The following is a 27,846-nucleotide window of genomic DNA, read 5'->3' on the forward strand; positions in this document are numbered from 1 at the left end:
CTCATTCAAGGGTTTTTCTTTATTTTTTACTATGTTCTACATTGTAGAATAATAGTGAAGACAGTGAAGACATCAAAACTATGAAATAACACATATGGAATCCTGTAGTAACCTGTAACGTATATTTCAAATGTTAGATTCTTCAAGGTAGCCACCCTTTGCCTTGATGACAGCTTTGCACACTATTGGCATTCTCTCAACCAGTTTCATGAGGATTGCTTTAACAACAGTCTTAAGAGTTCCCACATATGTTGAGCACTTGTTGGCTGCTTTTCCTTCACTCAGCGGTCCAACTCATGCCAAACAATCTCAATTGGGTTGAGGTCGGGTGATTGTGGAGGCCAGGTCATCTAATGCAGCATTCCATTACTCTCCTTGGTCAAATAGCCCTTACACAGCTTGGAGGTGTGTTTTGGGTCATTGTCCTGTTGAAAAACAAATGATAGTCCCACTATGCGCAAACCAAATGGGATAACGTATTGCTGCAGAATGCTGTGGTAGCCATGCTGGTTAAGAAGTGCCTTGAATTCTAAATAACTCACTGACAATGTCACCAGCGGGCCTCCCAGGTGGCACAGTGGTCTAGGGCACTGCATCGCAGCGCTAGCTGTGCCACCAGAGACTCTGGGTTCGCGCCCAGGCCACGGGGCGACGCATAAATGGCCTAGCGTCGTCCGGGTTAGGGAGGGTTTGGCCGGTAAGGATATTCTTGTCTCATCGTGCACCAGCGACTCCTGTGGCAGGCCGGGCGCAGTGCGCGCTAACCAAGGTCGCACGGTGTTTCCTCCGACACATTGGTGCGGCTGGCTTCCGGGTTGGATGTGTTAAGAAGTAGTGCGGCTTGGTTGGGTTTCGGTGGACGCATGACTTTCGACCTTCGTCTCTCCTGAGCCCGTACGGGGGTTGTAGCGATGAGACAAGATAGTAACTAATACTATGAAATTGGGGATTTTTTGAAATTGAATTTTTTTTTTTTTTAAAGAGACAATGTCACCAGCAAATCACAGTCACACCTCCTCCTCCATGCTTCACGGTGGGAACCACACATGCAGAGATCAACTGTTCACCTACACTGCGTCTCACAAAGACACGGCGGTTGGAACCAATAATCTCAAAATTGGACTCATCAGACCAATTGTCCATTGCTCGTGTTTCTTGGCCAAAGCAAGTCACTTCTTATTGGTGTCCTTTAGTTGTGGTTTCTTTGCAGCAATTCGACCATGAAGGCCTGATTCACGCTGTTTCCTCTGAAAAGTCTGTTACTTGAACTCTGTTAAACATTTATTTGGGCTGCAATTTCTGAGGCTGGTAACTCTGATGAACTTATCCTCTGCAGCAAAGGTAAATCTGGGTCTTCCTTCCCTGTGGCGGTCCTCATGAGAGCCAGTTTCATCATAGCGCTTCTTGGTTTTTGCGACTGAACTTGAAGAAACTTTCAAAGTTCTTGAAATGTTCCGCATTGACTGACCTTCATGTCTTAAAGTAATGACGGACTGTCATTTCTCTTTGATTATTTGAACTGTTCTTGACATTGCCCTATTTGGTAAAAGACCAAGTCCATACCATCTTCTGTATACCACCCCTACCTTGTCACAACACAACTGATTGGCTCAAACGGATTAAAAAAGGAAATAAATTCCACAAATTAACTTTTAACAAGGCACATCTATTAATTGAGATGCATTCCAGGTGACTACCTCATGAAGTTGGTTGAGAGAATGCCAAGAGTGTGCAAAGCTGTCATCAAGGCAAAGGGAGGCTACTTTGAAGAATTTCAAATATAAAAAGTACAATTTGTATAACACTTTTTTGGTTAACACATGACTCCATGTGTTATTTCATGGTAATGTCTTCACTATTATTCGACAATATAAAACATAGTCAAAATAAAGAAAAACCCTTGAATGAATAGGTGTGTCCAAACGTTTGACTGGTACTTTACTTTTAAATAAGATCTTTGAGAACAAAAAATCACCAAAATAAAAACTAGATATTCAGGAAACATCTAAAATTCCGAAGATGTCATGGCCCCCCCATTATTTAAAAAATGTTTGAGTCACACAGATAGCAGAAAAGGACAGCATAAACCATGGCAAAATGTGTAGAATTGCAAGAAATTAGCTTTAAAACAGCAAAATGTTCTCTGCACCCAACAGGAGGGCCTTTAAAAATATTGGTTGGAGACCACGCCATTTTACCCGCCCACAACCCCACCTGTTGGTTCCAGTCTATGTCTTGAGTCTTTTACCATTTTTAGGGCCGTCCTCCGACACCTGGATGGCAGGGAGCTCGGCCCGTGATGTACTGGACCATACGCACTACCCTCTGTTGCGTCTTGCGGTCAGATGCCAAGCAGAAGCCATACTAAGCGGTGATGCAGACAGTCAAGATGCTCTCAATCGTGCAGCTGTAAACTTTTTCAGGATCTCAGCCCATACCGAATCTTTTCAGCCTCCTAAGGAGGAAGAGGTGTTGTCGTGCCTTCTTCACAACTGTGTTGGTGTGTGTGGGCCATGATAATTTCTTAATGATGTGGACACGGAGGAACTTGAAGCTCTCAACCCGCTGTGTTAGAAAGAGCAATCACCGTTCTTTACCGTTTTATTTTCTCTATTTCTTCAGCTGGCAGGACACACTTCTCCCCCTCTATTATCTCTTTCAAAATACCTTTGGGTTTAATTTAAGAGAAACAAACATTCAAGAAGCAGACCGTTTTAATGTATACAGTACAATAGAAAAATACTCTGCATTAACATCTTCAAGCACAAATGTACAAAACAAAGCTCTTCTCTTTCTGCTTAAATTTGCTATTTATTTTCTCATTAGAAAAAGACAAGATAGTGTGAGCCCTTGACAAACGGCAGCAATTATGAAGCATTATCTCATCTCCTACAGAAACCAATTGACTCAGAGATTATGTTACACATTCAGCAATGACAACTGCAGAAATATGATCTCTATCTGATCTCTATCACACACAAACACACTGATCGTGGCCAGTGTTGTATTACAGTAAAAACAGGGACATACGCCCCCTGGTGTCAAAGCAGAGCACAACAGAAACCAGATCAGAGCACTAACAGTCAGTAGCATGTGTACCTCAGAGTGAGGTACAGGCAATGTAGAAGGCTGAGGAGAGAAAGAATACCTGCCATATCGTTGTCTCCCATCCAAAACAACAGATCTATCATCAGACTCACTCACTGACAGTCTCACATACTGACGACACGCTCTTGGCATTCACCTTCCATTGACTTTAGTGGTTGTCTTTCTCCCAAAGGTTCTGATCTTATTAGTTGCTTTGTGTTCCCGTTACTTGTGTTCTTTAATCGTGTTCTCATGTCAGATCTCCTCCTCCTTGTCCATGCAGATGTTGGCCAGTGTTTTGAACTTTGACCCCAGTGACTCCAGGAAGTCCAGGTTATCCTGGTCACCAAAGTCACTGCAGCAACCCACCGACCCGGCCGGTGACCCTTCACCCTCGTACCCGTACGCTCGGGCCACGTCGTCCGCATAACGCTCCTCTGACTCATCTGCAAAATAGACCAGCTTCTGCAGAATAGAGAAAAGGGGTGTCCAGGTCCCGACTGTTGTCACACCAACTCAGATATTTATTGCAAAAACACTTGACAGGAATGACAAATTGAGTGCTGAAATTGCATTCTTTTGAAACAGCCCATATTGACTAAATCTACAAATAATGTATTGCAATCTGAATACCATCACAAAAACCACAATAACAAAAAACACATGTTGCTTTGGCTATGGCATACCTTGCCCAGGTAGAGTCCGTTGGTCTTCCAGGTGTGCAAGGCGGAGAGAGTGGAGGAAGCCTGGGACTGTTTGAGGAAGGTAGTGTCTGTGTAGAAGTTACCGCCCCCGTACTGTCCAGTGGAGTAAAAGCTACTCTGTCCCTGAGCTGTCAGGAAGTCCCGCCTACTGCTCTCCCGATTCAGATTGATCGTCTTCTGACCAATCAGAGGAGGACCTGGAGCCGGACACCCCGCCCCATTCTGATCCAGAAGCCCCACCAGCCCTGCCCCCTTCACGGAGCCATCCACTGTGTCCACGGCAACACCGGTGGAAGGTACAATCAGCAGGGCCGCAGATTTCTGACCAGAGATAAGAGACAATAAAAGTCCCATTCACACACACACACATCCACACACAAAACACACAGGCAAACAGTACACACACACACGCACTCATCAATGATAGAGGAGCTAGTCCAGAGGAAAGCTGATCTCACCACTTCATCTCCAGGAGCCTCTGTGTTAGACTTCAGCAGCATGCCACCACTACAGTCTTCCATGTAGATCTTCTCTCCCTTAGTGGTGCAGTAAAACACAAATAATAGACCTGCATATGAGAGAACAAATATGTTAGTTACATAAATCCATATAAATGGAGAATTGACTAAAATGATAGATGTGAAGTATAATGTAGGATATGTCATATTCATGCCTGAGAACATGGTATGAGTACTCTGAGTGGTATTTGATTTAATACAGGAATAAACTGACAAAGTATTCGATGTGACTAAGTGATGCAGGATAAGATATTTGATGAATGTACAAGTGTGGGCATGTGCTAGTGTGTATCCATCATTCCTACTCACAGAGCAGTAGGAGCAGCAGGAAGGCCAGCAGCATGGCTAGGACGCCCCAGATCCCCACAGAGACAGAACTCCTCTTGGCCACACACTCTCCCCCCAGGCACTGACACACCCTTAAAGACAACACCTGGACCCCGCCCTTATTCTGGAGGTCAGTCACATGCACAGGGACCGTATACACACCCCGGGCCATCTCCACCACCTGCTCCAGCACAGCTGACCCATCTACAGAGGGGGCGGGGTGTAAGAAGGACAGGAGTTAGGAGGTGATTGACAATATGAGGGATAGAAGAATAGAGGAAGGGGATTTAGAGAGTTAGGTAGAGAGAGAGAAAAAAAAATGAGAGACCGAGCAAGCTAGAGATAGATTACTTTGGTAACCAGGGTATAAATGCCTTGTGAGGAGATAACCTTTGGAATGTTCAGTGTTCAGAGAGTTTCCCTCCATATTTGGTAGTCTCCTGTGGTGGCTGTGTGCCCCTCACAGTGTGTGTGTGTTTGTGCATTCGGAAAGTATTCAGACCCCTTGACTTTTTCCACATTTTGTTACAGCCTTATTCTAAAATTGATTTAATAGTTTTTTACCCTCATCAATCTACACACAATACCCCATTACGAGAAAGAAAAAACGGAAATATTAAATTTACATAATTATTCAGACCCTTTACTCTGTACTTTGTTGAAGCACCATTGGCAGGGATTAAAGCCTCAATACTTCTTGGGTATGATGCTACAAGCTTGGCACACCTGCGCAGCTATTTTCAGGACTCTCCAGAGATGTTAGATTGGGATCAAGTCCGGAATCTGTCTGGGCCGCTCAAGAACATTCAGAGACTTATCCCTAAGCCACTCCTGTGTTGTCTTGGCTGTGTGCTTAGGGTCGTTGTCCTGTTGGAAGGTGAACCTTCATCCCAGTCAGAGGTGCTGAGCGCTCTGGAGCAGGTTTTCATCAAGGATCTCTCTGTACTTTGCTCTGTTAATCTTTCCCTCGATCCTGACTAGTCTCCCAGTCCCTGCTGCTGAAAAACATCCCCACAGCATGATGCTGCCACCACCATGTTTCACCGTAGGGATGGCGCCAGGTTTCCTCCAGACGTGACACTTGACATTCAGGCCAAAGAGTTCAATCTTGGTTTCATCAGACCAGAGAATCTTGTTTCTCCTGTTCTGAGTCCTTTAGGTGCCTTTTCGCAAACTCCAAGCGGGCTGTCATGTGCCTTTTACTGAGAAGTGGCTTCCGTCTTGCCACTCTACCGTAAAGGCCTTATTGGTGGAGTGCTGCAGAGATAGTTGTCCTTCTGGAAGGTTCTCCCATCTCCACAGAGGAACCCTGGAGCTCTGTCAGGGTGACCATCGGTTTCTTGGTTCTCTCCCTGACCCTTCTCTCCTGATTGCTCAGTTTGGCCGGGCAGCCAACTCTAGGAAAAGTCATGGGGGTTCCAAACTTCTTCCATTTAAGAATGATGGAGGCCACTTTGTTCTTGGGGACCTTCAATGCTGCAGAAATGTTTTGGTACCCTTCCCCAGATCTGTGCCTCAACACAAACCTGTCTCAGAGCTCTACGGACAATTCCTTCGACCTCATGGCTTGGTTTTTGCTCTGATATGCACGGTTAACTGTGGGACCTTATATAGACAGGTGTGTGCCTTTCCAAATAATATCCAATCAATTGATTTTTCCACAGGTGGATTCCAATCAAGTTTTAGAAACATCAAGGATGATCAATGGAAACAGGATGCACCTAAGCTCAATTTCGAGTCTCATAGCAAAGGGTCTGAATAGGTATTTCCTTTTTTAATTTTTTAATAATTCTGCAAAAAATTCTTAATCCGTTTTTGTTTTGTCATTATGGGGTATTGTGCGTAGATTGATTAAGACTTTATTTATTTAATACATTTTGGAATAAGGCTGTAACAAAATGTGGAAAAAATTCAAGAGGTCTGAATACTTCCGAATGCACTGTATGTGCTTTGCAGCTTCTGTATTGAAGCTTTGCCTGTTTGATGGTTTGACGGGGGGCATTTCTTATAAGCTACCTACCGGGTTAGAGTCCCGCTCCTTGAAAGGGGCAGCTCTACCCTTTAGCTCAGTACGGATGTTGTTTGTAATCCATTGCTTCTGGTTGGGGTATGTACGTATGGTCACTGTGGGGACGACGTCATCGATGCACTTATTGATGAAGCCGGTGACTGACGTGGTGTACTCCTCAATGCCATCAGATGAATCCCAGAACACATGCCAGTCTGTGCTAGCAAAACAGTCCTGTAGCTTAGCATCTGCGTCATCTGACCACTTCCGCATTGATGGAATCACTTCCACTTCCTGCTTTAGGTTTTACTTGTAAGCAGGATGAGGATAGAATTATGGTAAGATTCGCCAAATGGAGGGCGAAGGAGAGCTCTGTACGCGTCTCTGTGTGTGGAGTAAAGGTAGCCTAGAGTTTTTTTCCCTCTGGTTGCAAATGTGACATCCTGGTAAAAATTTGGCCAAATGGATTTAAGTTTTCCTGCATTAAAGTTTCCGGCCACTAGGAGCGCCACCTCTGGATGAGCATTTTCTTGTTTGCTTATGGACTTATGCAGCTCATTGAGTGCGGGCTTAGTGCCAGCATCGGTTTGTGGTGGTAAATACAGCTTTATTTTTTCTCATCTTAAATAGACTGCTCTTGGTAAATAGTGTGTACTGTCACTATTTACTCTCTGTCACTGACAACTAAAAATGATCTTGACCTGTGCACCTACATTGTAAACCTTAATTCATAGGTTAGACTGTAGCAACCTCATGATGGGTATAGGGAACATAGCCTAAACCTATCGATGTTACATTGAGCTGGGTGAATAGAATATGAATGACAGTCATATGCTGTAATAGAAATAAGGCCAAGCTCATTCAAAAATATATCTTCCTCCCTCATCTTAAACGTCACCGACCGCCACTGCTCTGGATGTAGACATACTATACCCACAATTCAACCCCAACCCACTCTACTCACTTTGAATGTCTCTCAGCCTCCATTTCCCATCATGCCCCTCTGGCAGCATGAAGTTGAAGGGTCTGGCATAAGGTGATAGGTCAGCATCCTCTGCTTCTATGGTTACGGAGCCCATCTGCCCGTCCTCCCCCTCACACAACGTCAGGTATGTCCCCGGGACGATCATCGGGACGTTGTCATTAACGTCCTCGATCAGCAGCGTTATATTGCCATTGCCAGACTTCCTACCTAAGAGACAGAAAGAAGGTGGAGGGGTCAGGTGAACAAGGTCAAGTTCTGAGCGGCAGTGCCGATTGGGTAACTTTTCAGGTTTCACTCATTCAAAACTGAAATTATTCATCCATTCGTTCATTCAAACCTGGAATCTCTCATCCATTCATTCAAACATGATGTCATCTGTAACCTGAATTAATTTGTCTATTCATTCAGTAATCCATTCAACTATTGTGTTACATCTAAAATCCATTGTATTATACAATAGTGCCACATAACAAAAGTACAATACTTTGAGTGGAATATGTAATAACAGTTGAAGTGCTGTACACACACATCCACATTTATGTTAAGGTCAAATGTAGCCATTATTATCTAAATATGAAATCATTTATGGTTAACAATAAAGTACCTTACTGTGATTGATTTAAATTAAAATGGTCAATCAGAAATATTTATATTTCTCAAGCAAGAATGTAGCTAGGACTGCCTGGGAGTGGCCTGAGTGAGGGGCCTAATGGGAGGGATATGTAACCTGAAAACTAGCAGTTATGGGTGGAGAGGTTTGAAACTCTGTTAGTTGGAATTGCAGGCTGTCTTTTCAAACAGCTCTTATAATAAAAAGGTATTATCATAATTTTCTAAATTTCACAGTATTATTCCAACCTCATATTGTGAAATATATATATATATTTTTAAAAAAGAAGATAAATCATGTTTTTGACTGCACTGCTCCTTTAATAAGAAAAACAGCTTGTGAGTGTTCTGTTGTGTAGATTTCCTTTGGGGGTTTAGAACAGTTCAGCCCTAATGAAGATAAAACAGTTCAAGTGTATTTCATGAATGTCCTCCTGCCACATTCTATGTGACTCTGTACTTAAAGCAAGACTAGATAGAGACAGATAGCAGCTAACGGTTTTGATCTAATTTACACTATGGTGTTGCGTGACCCTTTCACACATATCACTCTCAGGAATGGTAGACATTCAGATAATACAGATTAGCTTAACCCTTTCAATTCAATGGGCTTTATTGGCATGGGAAACATACACTACATGACCAAAAGTATTTGGACACTTACTCGTCAAACATCTCATTCTAAAATCATGGGCATTAATATGGAGTTGGTCCCCCATTTGCTGCTATAACAGCGTCCACTCTTCTGGGAAGGCTTTCCACGAGATGTTGGAAAATTTCTGTGGGGACTTGCTTCCATTCAGCCACATGGGCATTATTGATGTTGGGCACTTAGCCCTGGCTCACAGTCAGCATTCCAATTCATTCCAAAGGTGTTCGATGGGGTTGAGGTCAGGGCTCTGTGCAGGCCAGTCAAGTTCTTCCACACCGATCTCAACTAACCATTTCTCTATAGACCTCACTTTGTGCACGGGGGCATTGTCATGCTGAGACAGGAAAGGGCCTTCCCCAAATTGTTGCCACAAAGCTGGAAGCACAGAATCGTCTAGAATGTCATTTTATGCTGTAGAGTTATGATTTCCCTTCACTGGAACTAAGGGGCCTAGCCCAAACCATGTAAAAACACCCCCAGACCATTATTCCTCCACCAAACTTTACAGTTGGCACTATGCATTGGGGCAGGTAGCGTACTCCTGGCCATAGTGATCTTAGGCTTGTGTGCGGGTGCTCGGCCATGGAAACCCATTTCATGAAGCTCCCAATAAACAGTTATTGTGCTGACATTGCTTCCAGAAGCAGCTTGGAAGTCGGTAGTGAGTGTTGCAACCGAGGACATGCGATTTTTACGCACTTCAGCACTAGGCGGTCCCGTTCTGTGAGCTTGTGTGGCCTACTACTTTGCGGCTGAGCCGTTGCTCCTCCTAAATGTTTCCACTTCACAATAACAGCACTTACAGTTGATCGGGGCAGAAATTTGAAGAACTGACTTGTTGGAAAGATGGCATTCTATGACGGTGCCACGTTGAAAGTCACTGAGCTCTTTAGTAAGTCCATTCTATTGCCAATGAGGTCTATTGAGATTGCATGGCTGTGTGCTCAATTTTATACACCTTTCAGCAACGAGTGTGGCTGAAATAGCTGAATTGACTAATTTTAAGGGGTGTCCACACACATATATATATAATATATACATAAAACATGTTTACATTGCCAAAGCAAGTGAAAGAGAATAACCCAAAGTGAACTAAACAATGCAAAATTAAGAGTAAACATTACTCACAAAAGTTCCAAAACAGAGGTATTTCAAATGTTATATTATGTTATATATACAGTGTTGTAACAATGTGCAAATTGTCACGCCCTGACCTTAGTTATCTTTGTTTTCTTTATTTGGTTAGGTCAGGGTGTGACAAGGGTGGTTAGTTTAGTTGTTGTATTGTCTAGGGGTTTTTGTATGTCTAGGGGTTTTCTAGTCTTGGTGTTTATATGTCTATGGTTGCCTAGATTGGTTCTCAGAGGCAGCTGTTTATCGTCGTCTCTGATTAGGAACCATATTTAGGTAGCCATATTCCTTGGTTATTTTGTGGGTTGTTATTCTATGTTTAGTTGCCTGTTCTGCACTAGCCATATTGCTTCACGGTTCGTTTTGTTGTTTTGTTTAGTACTGTTCAGTGTGCTCTCTTTTATTAAAGATTTATGTTCGCTTACCACGCTGCGCCTTGGTCTCCTCTCTATGACGACTGTGACACAAACAGTTAGTACACTGAGCACAAAGGAGAGTTTCCGCCTACCACACCCTGACTGACAACCCAACAACACTGATCAGCCACACCCCAGTTCAGCTACTCCAGGTGTTCTCACCAACGACTCACAACGGCATAGCAAGTATGTTATACTGTAAGGAAGTGGTCCTTTATGAACACCAATAAAGTCATGTTTTACTGTGTCACTGCATGTTCACCTACACAGAGTAACGCTGTAAACCTAACAGGGAAATGTTAATAAACACGAAAAGGCAGATGTGTCATTTCATACTAATACATGTATGAAATATCCTTCATACACTCTCCAGTGCGGTTGCCCATGTGTAATAACAGTTTGGGTGAAAACCACACTCACTCTCGTCCACAGCTTTGATAGTGATCGTGTAGGCTCCGTTGGTAACTAGAGGAGACTCAAGGTCGATGGTGTTAGCTACCCTCAGCTCTCCCGTGGTCTCTCCCACAGCTATCCATGAGCCAGGGTCAAATTTTGTGTAGTACCTACAACACACAAATCAACATTTGTATTGGTAACATGCAGATGATGTTGCGTAAAAAAATTAAGTACTACAAAGTTGCTTAGGAGCTAGAAGCAGACCTGCCATGTCTGTCAGCACGATCTTACACACAGAGAGAGAGAGAGAACAGGTTTAACAGATAGCATAGAGCTATTGATGCATTCCAAACTATAAGTGCAAATTGATATGCATGTAGAAACATGAATAGAAGAATGTACGAAAGACACGAGAAAACAACTAATTTAATATAAAGGAAAATATAATTTACTCCCAATCTACTCTACTATAACCAGCTTTAGGGTAGTCATTGGTCTATATTCTTCCTTTACTCTACTGTTACTGGATGTGTAGGGACAGGGGGTCGCTAGTGTGCACTAGGGACAGTGGTCCGTACTTGATCCCCTTGCTACTCTTGGTCTCTGGGTCCAGTGCAGTGTACGTGGAGAGGAGGGTCCCGTTGGGAGTGTTCTCTTTAACCCTGATCACCATGTTAGGAGGGGTAAACTCTGGCCCCTCGTCCTCATCACCCACACTGACATCCACAGGGATGGACAGCCAGGTCCCTGCCATGCCCACCAGGGGAGCCTCATTCTGGGCAGAGATCATCAGCTTCACTGTCTTCCCCTTCTCATAATCAAGAGGCTGGAGGAGAGGTTGGAGAGTAGGGAAGAGGGGAAAAAAACAGGTTAGGCTCATGACTAACTCAGACTGGCCTGGCTGTCATTCTGTCAGCATTAGCCTGAGCTCTGTGGCTGCATCCCCAATGGCTCCCTATTCCCAACCAAGTGCACAACTTTTGACCAGAGCCCAATGAGCCCTGGTCAAAAGTAGCACACTATATAGGGAATAGGGTTCCATTTGTGACATAACCTGCGCAAAATGTTCCTGTTACGACTCAGGTCAAGCTGAAGTCTCCATCCTCTGACACATTTAACACCCACCTACCAGAGAGCAGAGACGCACTGTGACCTGCTAATAATAACAACCACGCTCACTTCTTATCACTGCTACAACTTAGACACACATACCCCCCCCCCCACACACACACACACAAGTCTGACAAGACTAATCCACACTCACCAGGCAGGCCAAAAGTCCATCCAACCTCATATTGCGGAAATATATATAAAACACAGGGAAATCATGTTTTTGACTGCACTGTCCCTTTACTAAGAAAAACTGCTTGTGAGTGTCTCTGTGTGTGACACTGTGTGACACACACAGAGAGAGACAAGTCTGCCAAGACAAATTCCACACTCAACTCTCCAGAGAGCTGCCTCTGAATTATAACAGTGTGAGCAGATTAATATCATCATTCATCTTTTAGTCAATGTCGCTCTGTCTTTGTCATTATGTCAGTCTCTCTCTCTGTAGCAGACTTTTTATTTGTGTCAGTCAAGTAAAAAGCAAGAGTTGACACACCCAAACGAGATGGACATGTGCTGACTAATGGAATAGTAAAGTTATGAAATCATAGTAGTATAGCCATAAAAGTATTTGAAACATATTTCAAGTATGTGACTATCTTTGTTTGTCATTGCTTTGGTCTGTGGTTGTTGTTATCTCTGTCACCTTGATGACATAGAGCAGGCCCTCGTTGGTTTCAGGGTCCGTGTCGATCCGGAAATTCCCATTCTCGTTGCCCTGGGTGATGACAAACCTGGCGTTCCAGTTTGGAGTCTTCTCCTCATCCTTGTCATCCACAGGAATCCTCAGGACCAGCATGTCTGCTTGGTTCTCCTTTACAGTGGCCTTGTACTGTCAGGCAGAAACAAACATTTTGTCAAATAAGTGGAGCACTCTTTTTTTGTTGTCGTTGTTGTTTTTGCCCGGTTATATTTCACCTAATTTTTTTAGTATAATGTTTTCTTTTAAGTGCAAATAAATACATTAAATAAATAGCATCGCCTGAATACATTTGACTATTTAAGTAGCGTTTCAATAATGACCACTTAGCACCTACCGAAAATACCCTGAGGTGATTTGTTGACTGCATTATTAACACCGCATACCTGTTTTGATTAGACACATATGGACAGGTACGAAAGGTCAAAAGGGTAAAAGAGGGCAGTAGTCTTTATAACCAAGATATCAGACAATACCACTTCTGTGAAGGATTGCACAACTCGTTTCCCCAAATTCCCAGGTTTATTGCTTACTCCCTTTTGATTCCGGGAACCTTTCATCCAGGATTTATAGGAAATCTGGTCATTTAGGAAACATTTCAAGAATTTTACAACCTTACTATGTGTTATTCTCTTTACATTAAAACACATTTTGCAGGTCTGCTTCCAATCAAAATAATGTGTTAACTAATACACTCTAAATGGCCTGTAACGCAGAGATTAGCCAGCAGTGTTATTTTCCGACAGCCAATAAAATGTCAATAATTTCCTTTATAGTGCATTACTTTTGACCAGGGCCCATAGGGCACTATGCAGGGAATAGTGTGCTATTTGGAACACAAACACAGTGCTGTCTCATGGCAGAAGGGTTGAGAGGTTAGAATAGGACCTCAGGTTAAAGAACTGGTAACCTGTCCAGACAATCACTCTCTACAGCTTTGATGTTACCCGAATATCTCAGCATGTTTGAGAAAAGTGAAAATCTATTTACCATTTTCAAATGCTGTAGGCTAATGCATTGTGGTGGGGGGTTGGGATAAAGGACAAAAAAATAAAAAATAAATATTGCTCAAGTGTTGTCAAAATGTAACGTTTTCCACATATTCACTCTATTGCTATTATTTGTGTGCTATATCGTTGAGTTTGCGTCAAAGATGAGTGATTTATTGACTGCATTCCAAATGGCACCCTATTCCCTATATCCAGACGGACTCCGGTCAAAAGTAGTGCACTATATAGGGAATAGGGTACCATTTAGGATGCAACCATAGTCGTCATCTTAAACACAAGTGGGAGGAGTGACGTACGGTGGTCTCCCTGAAGGTGGGAGGGTTGTCATTGATGTCCAGTAGCGTAATGGTGGCCGTAGCAGTGTTAAACAGACCGTTCTTAGCTCCATCCATGTCCCGGATCTCCACGGTAACAGCATTGACAACCTGCGTCTGGAAAGACCCAAACACACAGAGAAACATTTCTACTACATATACATTTTAGTCATTTAGCAGACGCTCTTATCGAGAGTGCATACATTGTTTCGTACTGGTCTCCCACTACCCTGGCATTGCAAGCTCAATGCTCTACCAATTGAGCCACACGGGACATACAACATTTCCACCACAGAAAACCTCAGTGAAGTATCATCATTCAAGAGTACTCAAGTCTGCTCTGGTTTATACCTCAAATTCAGTACACCGTTAAATTAGCTAGAATGTCAGAGACTAACAATCACTTGTTACACAATATTAACATAGCCCAACAATACAATAGGCAAACTCTATATTACAGTGATGCTGGTGTATTTAGAGGGAAACAGGTGGGTGTTGAATAAGGAAGGACGCCCTGCCTATGGTACCTCTCTGTCAAGAGTGCTGGTCTTAGCTGTGATCAGCCCACTGTGAGACCCGATGGTGAAGAACTGACCACCAGTCAGAAGGGTGTATCTGATCTTAGTGTGGGGGGTGTCTGCTTCATCCTTATCAGTGGATTTCACTTCTCCTACCTCAGTACCTGGAGAGAGGGAGGGAGGGGGAGAGAGAAAGAAAGTTAAAATACAATATTGATCTGACACACACACTCACTCACTCACTCACTCACTCACTCACTCACTCACTCACTCACTCACTCACTCACTCACTCACTCACTCACCAGGTTTGCACTGCTCTAACACAGAGAAGGTGAGTGGTCCAGAGAAGGTTGGTGCGTTGTCATTGATATCTTCCACCAGAACAGTAATGTCCAGAGGCCGATCTGTCTCCTTCCCCGACCGCCTGTCAAACACCTGGGCTGTGAACTACACACCACTCATTAAGAACACACATACTGAACACTTTTGGTCTGAGGTACAGACAGCAGACAGACAAGATGACGCCACTGCTATTATCTTGCCTATAATCATTGTGCGTTCATTTAGACCAACTTTATGGCCTGTATTGAAGGTCTGTCACACTTACCACAAACTTGGGGTACTGTTCCCGGTCAACAGGGTAGTGCACACGCACCATGCCTGTGTCACGATCCACAGAGAAAAGCTTCTCCGGGGGCATGGTCACCCCTGAACCACTGATTATATAGTACACTGTGAAATTCACTGATGAATCTGACCCCACCTACAGATAGGGAGGGGGAGGGGGAGAGGGAGAGAGACAGACAAACTTACAGAAATAGCCTAAAATAACACCAGTACAGTTCTAACACACTGACACATAAATCAAGAGCCAAGGAGAGAAGTGAATGATGATTCCAAAAGGGGGGAATTCAAGATTGGAGGAAGGTGATTGAGATGAGGGGGGGGATTACAGAAGAGGGATAGAAGAGTAAGACTGATGGGATACATGAGGAAACAGAAGGGAGGATGTGAGGACAGTGATAATGATGAATGCATGTCCTCACCAGTTCTACATCTTTGGGGAAAGGAGGGATGTCCTGCTCTATGATGCTGAAAGGGAGAGGACTCCATCTCCTTTTAGAGCGCCTCAGGACCTCAGACGGACCCCTCTGAACCCCTTTATGTGCAGGCACATTGAAGGGCACCCTCATGGGTACTTGAATATGCTCCTACAAGGACAGTGTCACAGTGATAAGTAAAGATACAAGCAGTCTACTTTCTAAACCTTACAGGAAGACTCACATATCTACTGTAACTCTGTTATTGCTTTTCTGTTGTAGAGGGCAGTTTGAGTAAAAGGGTTGGTGGGGAGTACTGGGTGTGTCTTCTGTTTGTGATTCAATACTGTATGTTGCATGTATGATTCATTGCATGATTCAGTAATGTTACAGTAAAGTCATTCAGAAGTATCCCTCCCTCCCTCTCCCCCTCCCTCCCTCCCTCCCTGGCATTCCTCACCTGTTCAAGATCTGGGGACAGATGGACCTCCATCCTCCAGCGCCGTCCTCCCCCGTCCCTCCCCCTCACCCAGAAGGACCTGCCCTCCGCTGTAACCGTTGTGACGTCCACCGTGACAATGGTGCCGTCGCTCCGCATGGCGAAGTGGGGGTCACTGGAGGTCAGCCACTGTCCCTGTATGTGACACCCTGTCACTGGTACTGGACAACAGAGAACACAGACACCACACTTTGTTAAGTCGATTGAACTATCATTAAAAGTGAAGACATTTTATCAAAACAATTTTCTAGGTGTAATTATTATTACGCGATTTAACTAATCATGTAAACTTTAACTAGGAAGTCGGGGCACCACGGATTTTTCCCAAATCGACTCTTCAGATGCTTTCATATGTTATTGAGTACAGTGTTCTATTAATGATTATTAATCTTTACCTTCCGTTAGTCTCATTCCAAACGTCGTAAAATTATTGGTTATCTGCACGAACCCTAGCATAAATTATGAATCAGCGATATACAAATTGGTTTAATTATTTATTTACTAAATAACTAATCAAGTCACAGAAATACATGAAAATAGACACAATTAGTTCATACATGGGGTATTTACATGATACAAAAAAATGTCCCTGGCGGACAAAACCGATAGCTGATAACTACTCATAGAAATTGATAATACCTTACATGAACTACCTTTAATTTGAAAGGAAATTGCAATTTACATATTTACGAATGTATGTCGTCTCTCTCTATGGTCGCCGGTCCATCGGCTGGAGAGAGTCGACAGAAAGCCTCTGGTTTGTCCACCAGAGATCAAAGTCGAAGGTTGTTGGAATTGATACTTCAGAGTATCATTCAGAAATGCTTTTAGAATAGATGTTTCGGCGGTTGTCGGTATTCTCGTTCTAGACTTAATTTCTAGCTGCAGACTAGACATTATTAGTCTAAGATTTGCTCTTATTCTGTAGTGATCAATGGTCTCAGAGTTGAACCATTTCCAGCCGTGTAGCCAATGTGCCACGTGGTATGGTCTTGTCCTTTGGTAGAGTTGTAGTGGCAACTATTTCAACATGTCGCGTCAGCTGCATGTTTTCTAGTCTCATGTCAATTTCTTTAGGTAGTATTGTAGTTCAACCATTTGCAACCTCAGCTTACACTGTGGTTTGTGTGGTCTGTGTGGTCTGGTGTGAATTGCGTCACGAGTGGGTTTTATACACTTCAAAGAAAAGGGCGGTCCATGACACTGAGGTAATGTCTAGTAGTTACGCCTACGTGAGCATATATTTATAACATTATATAACATTTATAACATTATAACATTTTTGGCATGTGTTTTTCTGGATTTTTTTCTTTGTCAGTGGGCAAACGTACAACATCAGCAGGGGATCAAATACTTTTTTCCCTCACTGTATATCCCCCCACTAGAATCCCCATACTTTAATGAAGACAGCTTCTCCATCCTAGAGGGGGAAATCAATCATTTCCAGGCCCAGGGACATGTACCAGTCTGTGGCGACCTAAATGCCAGAACCGGACAAGAACCTGACACCCTCAGCACACAGGGGGACAAACACCTGCCTGGAGGTGACCGCATTCCCTCCCCTATATCCCCCTAGGCACAACTATGACAATATAACCAACAAAAATGGGTCACAACTCCTGCAGCTCTGTCGCACGCTGGGTATGTACATAGTCAATGGTAGGCTTCTAGGGGACTCCTATGGTAGGTACACCTACAGCTCATCTCTTGGCAGTAATACTGTAGACTACTTTATCACTGACCTCAACCCAGAGTCTCTCAGAGCGTACACAGTCAGGCCACTGACATCCCTATCAGACCACAGCAAAATCACAGTCTACTTGAACAGAGCAATACTCAATCATGAGGCATCAAAGCCAAAGGAACTGAGTAATATTAAGAAATGCTATAGATGGAAGAAATGTAGTTTGGAAACCTACCAAAAATCAATTAGGCAACAACAAATGAAAATCCAAGTAGAAATTTTTAACATCTCAGCTTCCCTATCAAACCTAAAAATCTCAAATAGAAAATCGAAGAAAATGAACAACAATGACAAATGGTTTGATGAAGAATGCAAAAATCTAAGAAAGAAATTGAGAAATCTGTCCAACCAAAAACATAGAGACCCAGAAAACCTGAGTCTACGCCTTCACTATGGTGAATCGCTAAAACAATACAGAAATACACCACAGAAAAAGAAGGAACAGCACGTCAGAAATCAGCTCAAATTAATTGAAGAATCCATAGTCTCTAACCACTTCTGGGAAAATTGGAACACACTAAACAAACAACAACATGAAGAATTATCTATCCAAAATGGAGATGTATGGGTAAAACGCTTCTCCAATCTTTTTGGCTCGATAACAAAGAACAAACCGCAAAAACATATACATAATCAAATACAAATCTTCGAATCAACTAAAAAAAGACTACCAGAACCCACTGGATTCTCCAATTACCGTGAATGAACAACAGGACAAAAATTAAACAACCTTACAACCCAAAAACACCTGTGTTGTTGATGGTATCCTCAATGAAATTATAAAATATACAGACATCAAATTCCAATTGGCTATACTAAAACACTTTAACATCATCCTTAGCTCTGGCATCTTCCCCAATATTTGGAATCAATGACTGATCACCCCAATCCACAAAAGTGGGGACAAATTTAACCCCAATATCTACCGTGGGATATACAAACTTGGGAAAATCCTCTGCATTATCATTAACAGCAGAATCGTACATTTCCTCAGTGAAAAAAAATGTACTGAAAAAATGTCAAATTGTAATTTTTACCAAATTATCGTAGTACAGACACACATTCACCCCGCACACCCTAATTGACAAACAAACAAACCAAAACAAAGGCAAAGTCTTCTCATGCTTTGTTGATTTCAAAAAAGCCTTCGACTCAATTTGGCATGAGGGTCTACTATACAAATTGATGGAAAGTGGTGTTGGGGGAAAAAACATACAACATTATAAAATCCATGCACACAAACAAGTGTGCGGTTAGAATTGACAAAAAAACACACACAATTCTTCCCACAGGGCCGTAGGGTGAGACAGGGATGCAGCTTAAGCCCCACCCTCTTCAAAATATATATCAAAGAATTGGCAAGGGCACTTGAACAACCTGCAGTCTTACCTTAAAAGAATCTGAAGTCAAATGTATACTGTTTGCTGATGATCTGGTGCTTCTGTCACCAACCAAGGAGGGCCTAAAGCAGCACCTAGATCTTCTGCACAGATTCTGCGAGACCTGGGCCCTGACAGTAAATCTCAGTAAGACCAAAACAATGGTGTTCCAAAAAAGGTCCAGTCGCCAGGACCACAAATACAAATTCCATCTAGACACCGTTGCCCTAGAGCACACAAAAACCGATACATACCTTGGCCTAAACATCAGTGCCACAGGTAACTTCCACAAAGCTGTTAACGATCTGAGAGACAATGCAAGAAGGGCATTCTATGCCATCAAAAGGAACATAAAATTCAACAGACCAATTAGGATCTGGCTAAAAATACTTGAATCAGATATAGAACCCATTGCCCTTTATGGTTGTGAGGTCTGGGGTCTGCTCACCAACCAAGAATTCACAAAATGGGACAAACACCAAATTGAGACTCTGAATGCAGAATTCTGCAAAAAAATATCCTCAGTGTACAATGCAAAACACCAAATAATGCATGCAGAGCAGGATTAAGCTGATACCCGCTAATGATCAAAATCAAGAAAAGAGCCGTTCAATTCTACAACCACCAAAAAAGGAAGCAATTCCCAAACCTTCCATAACAAAGCCATCACCTACAGAGAGATGAACCTGGAGTAGAGTCCCCTAAGCAAATGGTTCCTGGGGCTCTGTTCACAAACACAAACAGACTCCACAGAGCACCAGGACAGCAACAAAATTAGACCCAACCAAATTATGAGAAAACAAAAAGATAATTATTTCCAATGTGTCAAGTAATTAACAAAAAAAACAGAGCAAACTATAATGCTATTTGGCCCTAAACAGAGAGTACACAGCGGCAGAATACCTGACCACTGTAACTGACCCAAACTTAAAGAAAGCTTTGACTATGTACAGACTCAGTGAGCATAGCCTTGCCATTGAGAAAGGCAGCCGTAGGCAGACCTGGCTCTCAAGAGAAGACAGGCTATGTGCACACTGCCAATAAAATGAGGTGGAAACTGAGCTGCACTTCCTAACCTCCTGCCAAATGAATGACAATATTAGAGACACATATTTCTCTCAGATTACACAGATCCACAGATTACACAGATCCACAAATCCAATTTTGATAAACTCTTTTATCTACTGGGTGAAATACCAGTGTGCAATCACAGCAGCAAGATTTGTGACCTGTTGCCACAAGAAAAGGGCAACCAATGAAGAACAAATACCATTGTAAATACAAGCCATATAAATAAACATATTTCCCCTTTTGTACTTTAACCATTTGTACATTGTTACAACACTGTACTGTGAGGCAAAAAAGTATTTAGTCAGCCACCAATTGTGCAAGTTCTCCCACTTAAAAATATGAGGCCTGTAATTTTCATCATAGGTACACTTCAACTATGACTGACAAAATGAGAAAAGAAATCACATTGTAGGATTTTTAATGAATTTATTTGCAAATTATGGTGGAAAATAAGTATTTGGTCACTTACAAACAAGCAAGATTTCTGGCTCTCACAGACCTGTAACAACTTCTTTAAGAGGCTCCTCTGTCCTCCACTCGTTACCTGTATTAATGGCACCTGTTTGAACTTGTTATCAGTATAAAAGACACAACCTCAAAGAGTCACACTCCAAACTCCACTATGGCCAAGACCAAAGAGCTGTCAAAGGACACCAGAAACAAAATTGCAGACCTGCACCAGGCTGGGAAGACTGAATCTGCAATAGGTAAGCAGCTTGGTTTGAAGAAATCAACTGTGGGAGCAATTATTAGGAAATGGAAGACATACAAGACCACTGATAATCTCTCTCGATCTGGGGCTCCACGCAAGATCTCACCCCGTGGGGTCAAAATGATCACAAGAACGGTGAGCAAAAATCCAAGAACCACACGGGGGGACCTAGTGAATGACCTGCAGAGAGCTGGGACCAAAGTAACAAAGCCTACCATCAGTAACACACTACGCCGCCAGGGAATCAAATCCTGCAGTGCCAGACGTGTCCCCCTGCTTAAGCCAGTACATGTCCAGGCCCGTCTGAAGTTTGCTAGAGAGCATTTGGATGATCCAGAAGAAGATTGGGAGAAACCAAAATATAACTTTTTGGTAAAAACGCAACTCGTCGTGTTTGGAGGACAAAGAATGCTGAGTTGCATCCAAAGAACACCATACCTACTGTGAAGCATGGGGGTGGAAACATCATGCTTTGGGGCTGTTTTTCTGCAAAGGGACCAGGACGACTGATCCATGTAAAGGAAAGAATGAATGGGGCCGTGAGATTTTGAGTGAAAACCTCCTTCCATCAGCAAGGGCATTGAAGATGAAACGTGGCTGGGTCTTTCAGTATGACAATGATCCCAAACACACCGCTAGGGCAACGAAGGAGTGGCTTCGTAAGAAGCATTTCAAGGTCCTGGAGTGGCCTAGCCAGTCTCCAGATCTCAACCCCATAGAAAATCTTTGGAGGGAGTTGAAAGTCCGTGTTGCCCAGCAACAGCCCCAAAACATCACTGCTCTAGAGGAGATCTGCATGGAGGAATGGGCCAAAATACCAGCAACAGTGTGTGAAAACCTTGTGAAGACTTACACAAAACGTTTGACCTCTGTCATTGCCAACAAAGGGTATATAACAAAGTATTGAGATAAACTTTTGTTATTGACCAAATACTTATTTTCCACCATAATTTGCAAATAAATTCATTAAAAATCCTACAATGTGATTTTCTGGAGAAAAAAATATATAATTTTGTCTGTCATAGTTGAAGTGTACCTATGATGAAAATTACAGGCCTCTCATCTTTTTAAGTGGGAGAACTTGCACAATTGGTGGCTGATTAAATACTTTTTTGCCCCACTGTATATAAAAATAATATGACATTTGTAATGTCTTTATTCTTTTGGAACTTCTGTGAGTGTAATGATTACTGTTCATTTTTATTATTTGTTTCCCTTTTGGATATGATCTACTTCACTTGCTTTGGCAATGTTAACATATGATTCCCATGCAAATAAAGCCCCTTGAATTGAATTGAGAGGGGGGGGGGGGCTCCCACAGTGCACATCATGACAGTTACTACACTGGGCAACACACACACACACACACACTCGGAACAAAACATAGAACTTTGGACAGAACACTCAAGCTCGTATTCACAAATAGTTTCAGAGTAGAAGTGCTGATCTAGGATCAGGTCTTCTCTATCCATATAAACTTATTCAGTATGATCTAAAAGGGGAAATCTGATCCTATATCCTACTCTGAAACTCTTTGTGAATACAGGCAACGGTAACTACAGGCAGTGAGTCAGACATAACTCACACACACATAAAACACTGTCACTAACTAAACTCAGCAAAAAAAAAAAAAACATACCCCTTTTTCAGGACCCTGTCTTTCAAAGATAATTCGTAAAAATCCAAATAACGTCACAGATCTTCATTGTAAAGGGTTTAAACAATGTTTCCCATGCTTGTTCAATGAACCATAAACAATTAATGAACATGCACCTGTGGAACGGTCGTTAAGACACTAACAGCTTACAGACGGTAGGCAATTATGGTCACAGTTATGAAAACTTAGGACACTAAAGAGGCCTTTCTACCGACTCTGAAAAACACCAAAAGAAAGATGCCCAGGGTCCCTGCTCATCTGCGTGAACGTGCCTTAGGCATGATGCAAGGAGGCATGAGGACTTCACATGTGGCCAGGGCAATAAATTGCAATGTCCGTACTGTGAGACGCCTAAGGCAGTGCTACAGGGAGACAGGACGGACAGCAGATCGTCCTTGCAGTGGCAGACCACGTGTAACAACACCTGCACTGGATCGGTACATCCGAACATCACACTTACGGTACAGGATGGCAACAACAACTGCCTGAGATACACAAAGGAAGGCACAATCCCTTCATCAGTGCTCAGACTGTCCGCAATAGGCTGAGTGAGGGGTGGCAGGTAGCCTAGTGGTTAGAGGGTTGGACTAGTAACTAAAAGGTTGCAAGCTCGAATCCCCGAGCTGACAAGGTAAAAATCTGTAATTCTGCCCCTGAACAAGGCAGTTAACCCACTGTTCCTAGGCTGTCATTTAAAATACAAATTTGTTCTTAACTGACTTGCCTAGTTAAATAAAGGTAAAATAATAAAAAGACCTGGCAACAATGCCCCCTATGGGCACAAACCCATCGTCGCTGGTCCAGACAGTACTGGCAAAATGTGCTCTTCACTTCCGAGTCGTGGTTTTGTCTCATCAGGGGTGATGGAGGTGGAGTGTCCGTCATGGTCTGGGGCGGTGTGTCACAGCATCATCGGACTGAGCTTGTTGTCATTGAAGGCAATCTCAACGCTGTGCGTTACAGGGAAGACATCCTCCACCCTCATGTGGTAGCCTTCCTGCAGGCTCATCCTGACATGACCCTCCAGCATGACAATGCCACCAGCTATAATGCTCGTTCTGTGTGTGATTTCCTGCAAGACAGGAATGTCAGTGTTCTGCCGTGGCCAGCGAAGAGCCCGGATCTCAATCCCATTGAGTATGTCTGGGACCTGTTGGATCGGAGGGTGAGGACTAGGGACATTCCCTCCAGAAATGTCTGGGAACTTGCAGGTGCCTTGGTGGAAGAGTGGGGTAACATCTCAGAGCAAGAACGGGCAAATCTGGTGCAGTCCATGAGCAGGAGATTCTCTGCAGTACTTAATGCAGCTGGTGGCTACCCCAGATACTGACTGTTACTTTTGATTTTGACCCCCCCCCCCCCCCCCCCCCTCCTTTGTTCAGAGACATTATTCCACTTCTGTTAGTTACATGTCTGTGGAACTTGTTCAGTTTATGTCTCAGTTGTTGTGAATCTTGTTATGTTCATACAAATATGTACACATGTTAAGTTTGCTGAAAATAAACACAGTTGACAGTGAAAGGACATTTCTTTTTTGAAGTTTACATTGACTAGGCTACACACAGATAGGCAGGTGTTATAGGCCTACCTTGAGAGATGACATAGCCAGGCCTGACCTCCACTGGGACCTGGGCTTGGATGGAATGAGGAACACAGCACTCAGACTGAGCTATGATCTGAGAGAGAACAGAGAGAACAGGGTTTACACGTGTCTTTCATCCTGTCTTTGTCACTCTCCTTCTCCTACAGTCCATATTTTCAATTCATTATTGGCAGTGATGCATTAACCCCCAAATCCATTTCTGCTATCTGCCAACTCCTTGTCAAGAGAGCAGACAGACTGGCTACAGATGCATGTCTTCTAACCCTAACCTTAAAGCTATAATCCTTCATTAAAACAATAACAAAGCAGGCACACTGCCTCTGTTTTCCTAAAACGATTAGGGATTGGTCTGGAGAAATGTAACCACTCAAATTCAGACAGATCTATGGATGCATGGACTGACCATACAAATGCATGGACTGACCATACAAATGCATGGACTGACCATACAAATGCATGGACTGACCATACAAATGCATGGACTGACCATACAAATGCATGGACTGACCATACAAATGCATGGACTGACCATACAATTTCCAGGGAACTCATGATATTATCACAATACGCAGGTGCCGATACGATATGTACTGCTCATTGTACACAGTGTACAAAACATTAGGAACACCTGCTCTTTCCATGACATAGACTGACCAGATGAATCCAGGTGAAAGCTATGATCCCTTATTGTTGATGTGACTCGTGGCAGAGGAAAGGGAAAAGACAGGTTAAAGAAGGATTTTTAAGCCTTGAGATATTGATTTAAGTGTGTAAAGAACTGCAATGCTGCCGAGTTTTTCATGCTCAACAGTTTCCGTGTTTATTAACAATGGTCCACCACCCAAAAGACATCCAGCCAACTTGACACACCTGTGGGAAGCATTGGCATCAACATGGGCCAGCATCCCTGTGGAATGCTTTTGACACCTTGTAGAGTCCATGCCCTGGTGAATTGAGGCTGTTCCAAGAGCAAAAGGGGGTGCAACTCAATATTAGGTGTTTGTAATGTTTTGTACACTCAGTGTATGTCTACTGCAGAGAGACAAGTGAGACCCATAACAAAAATGAGTATTGATCAGTCATGGAAATATAAGTGCTGAAAACTTGTTGGATCACTATTTAAAAAGCTATAGGATGAAAAATACTTCAGTTTTGGCATAGATACAGCCGACTAGTGCTTGCTAACGCTACCAAGCCAAAACATAATAATCTACAAATCTATACTTGCAGTCAAAGTATCGATATAATATCATCCCAAATAATATTTTGATATGTAACTTCATCAATTTCTTTCCCCATCTTTAGTTGAGGCTGTACGATGTTTGTTCACATTTCTGTTGTTTACAAACATTGAAATAAAACAAGCTTATATTTTGGATTCTGATGGGGTATGACAGTTGAACTTCGCTCATGATAGTTATATTAAGTTATATTCTTCAAGAATGAAAGGGTATATTTCCCTCAAACACAACTCTGGACCTCGAAACCTGTTCCACTGCATTTATTGTTCCCCTCTAATCAGGGACTGATTTATAACTGGGACAACAGGTGGGTGCAATTAATTATAAGGTAGAACAGAAAACCATTAGGCTTCGGACCTCGTAGGGTAAGAGTTGAATACCCCTGTTATATACCATTTATTATATAAGTCCAAAAATGGATGTAGATACTAGGGATTCTAGCTTCACTGAAAATACCTAACCTTTAGAGTGGCAGGTAGAGCTCTGGGTCAGTTACCGAAAGGTTGCAAGATCAAATCCCAGAGCTGACAAGGTAAAAATCTGTCGTTCTGAACAAGGCAGTTAACCCACTGTTCCTAGGCTATTATTGTAAATAAGAATTTGTTCTTAACTGACTTGCCTAGTCACATTTTTTTATTAACCAATCAAATGTATTTATAAAGCCCTTTTTAGATCAGCAGCTATAAAGAAACCCAGCCTAAAACCCCAAACAGCAAGCAATGCAGATGTAGAAGCACGGTGGCTAGGAAAAAGACACTCCTCTTGTTGGACAGATCAGTTTTCCAATCACACTCTGTTCACATCATTGAAATGTGTTTGAACTAATAGGCCTATAGTAATACTACTGCTGAAGAGTGCCTAACTAATTCTAGCAAGTGTGAGGAAACCAGTAGACGTGTGAATAACATACAATGATAAATGTAGCCCGAGTCAAAGGCAATACTACTTATTCAAGTTTAATCTTCAATGTGAGATTGGTACATCCATTTTTTTTCCACATCAACTGTTTATCAAAACAAGTTGTGAGGTGACTCCTTTGTTTTTTAATCCCAGATTGGGATATGGGTTATTTTAAGCAATATTTCTAATATTTGTCTCTGAAACAGTATAGGATGTTTTGGTGGGGCATTGTTGAGCATTGAGTAAGTAGGCCTTATGCTGTTTGTTTGAGGCCCCCAAATGACCTTATTATTTTCCTATATGGAGTAGCCTGGTCATAATGGCTCAAAACAAAATGTCAACATGGGCCGCCACTCACTACGCTATTTGAAAATATTTGAGCTTTACGGGTTTATCAAAAAAGTATTATCTGGATTCGCATTTCCCAGACCTTTGTTTCTTTTATAACCCGTAGTGCCTTCGATAATCATTAACCCCATTCGCAGCGAGAGTGCTGTATCAGTGAAATGTATAACTAATGAATGCATTTGCAAAAGATCTAGACAGGCCTACTCAGTTTGACAAATAAGTAGCCTATAGCCTAAACACACGTCAGAGAAAGAGACTAGGACAGGAGACTAGAGAACACGGATCATGCTCATTTTATACAAAGTTTCAGCTCAACAACATACGTCTGTCATTTCTGTGCTTACATTCCACACCGATTTGCTCACGAAACGTCTGCATGAGATACGCGTAGTGGTCAGCCATTGAGGACTGGACTGCCCACCTACTTTTAAACCTGAACTTTAGTCCCTCAACACTTTTATTCAGGAAAATAACGAAAACAACGGATCCCAGTGAAGAATACCGTTCCACTGGGCACAGACGTCCATTCAACGTCTATTCCATTGAAATTACGTGGAAACTAAATTGATTCAACCAGTGTGTGCCTTGTGTGTTAAATAGTCTAGCCTACATCAGCGCTATTCTCCAAGACAAATTTGTCTTGAAAGTTACAATACCTATTGTTTGCGGTTACCGTCACTTACCACAGTGAGCAGGCTGACGCAAAAGACGCCCGGGGCCATTGTGCGGCGGGATGAATAAACAGAAGTCTGGAGAATCGCGCCCTACCTAAAATGACTGAAGTCGTTCGGTGAAGTCCCGGGTGCAGCACGGCGCGAGGGATGGGTGGAGGTTTTGGCTCTAGAGCCTTGGTAATTATTTTAGCTCACACATTAATTCCAAGGTGTGTCGGGAAGAATTGAGACAGAGAGAGACAGGCTGTAAGGGGGTACGGAGTCCGCTCTGGGGCTGGCCGTAACGATCACCACCTACAGGTTTACGGGGAGGGACTGTCCCGCCTCCTGTCCTGTCTTATCTCGGGGTCTGGACTCCACCCACGCCAAACCTTCCCAACTATGTGTGCTTTACTGTCTATGTTGACTATAAGTGTTTATCTAAGTTATTATCCAACATTTCAAAATGTGCTATTGTAATAAAAGTGTCACCCTGTATATTAGGCCTATGTT

The 27,846-nt window shown here is 42.8% G+C and overlaps 1 protein-coding gene across 1 annotated transcript; it reads right to left on the reverse strand.

Annotated features, from left to right (window-relative positions):
- Positions 1 to 27,697, reverse strand: LOC139409411 (desmocollin 2-like protein). The gene is made up of 17 exons (XM_071154539.1): positions 27,364 to 27,697; positions 24,177 to 24,264; positions 15,987 to 16,186; positions 15,533 to 15,697; positions 15,094 to 15,249; positions 14,789 to 14,933; positions 14,495 to 14,649; positions 13,950 to 14,084; positions 12,590 to 12,775; positions 11,412 to 11,659; positions 10,858 to 11,000; positions 7,609 to 7,836; positions 4,619 to 4,840; positions 4,250 to 4,359; positions 3,774 to 4,112; positions 2,261 to 3,552; positions 1 to 1,026 (listed from the first exon to the last, which is right to left on the reverse strand). Exons 1-16 carry the CDS (start codon positions 27,400 to 27,402, stop codon positions 3,343 to 3,345), a joined length of 2,769 nt encoding a protein of 922 aa, XP_071010640.1. The 5' UTR covers positions 27,403 to 27,697; the 3' UTR covers positions 1 to 1,026; positions 2,261 to 3,342.
- Between the last annotated feature and the right edge of the window lie 149 nt (positions 27,698 to 27,846).

The sequence above is a fragment of the Oncorhynchus clarkii genome, chromosome 5 (assembly GCF_045791955.1).
Source record: "Oncorhynchus clarkii lewisi isolate Uvic-CL-2024 chromosome 5, UVic_Ocla_1.0, whole genome shotgun sequence".
NCBI classification, from domain to species: domain Eukaryota; kingdom Metazoa; phylum Chordata; class Actinopteri; order Salmoniformes; family Salmonidae; genus Oncorhynchus; species Oncorhynchus clarkii.

What these genes read in the sequence shown, in the direction of transcription:
- LOC139409411 (XM_071154539.1), bottom strand. Translation starts at nt 27,402, where the DNA reads ATGGCCCCGGGCGTCTTTTGCGTCAGCCTGCTCACTGTG. An exon ending in TCCCCAAAGATGTAGAACTG is followed by an intron (nt 15,250 to 15,532) that starts GTGAGGACATGC and finishes CCCTATCTGTAG; the next exon opens with GTGGGGTCAGATTCATCAGT. An exon ending in GTTAGAGCAGTGCAAACCTG is followed by an intron (nt 14,650 to 14,788) that starts GTGAGTGAGTGA and finishes CCCTCTCTCCAG; the next exon opens with GTACTGAGGTAGGAGAAGTG.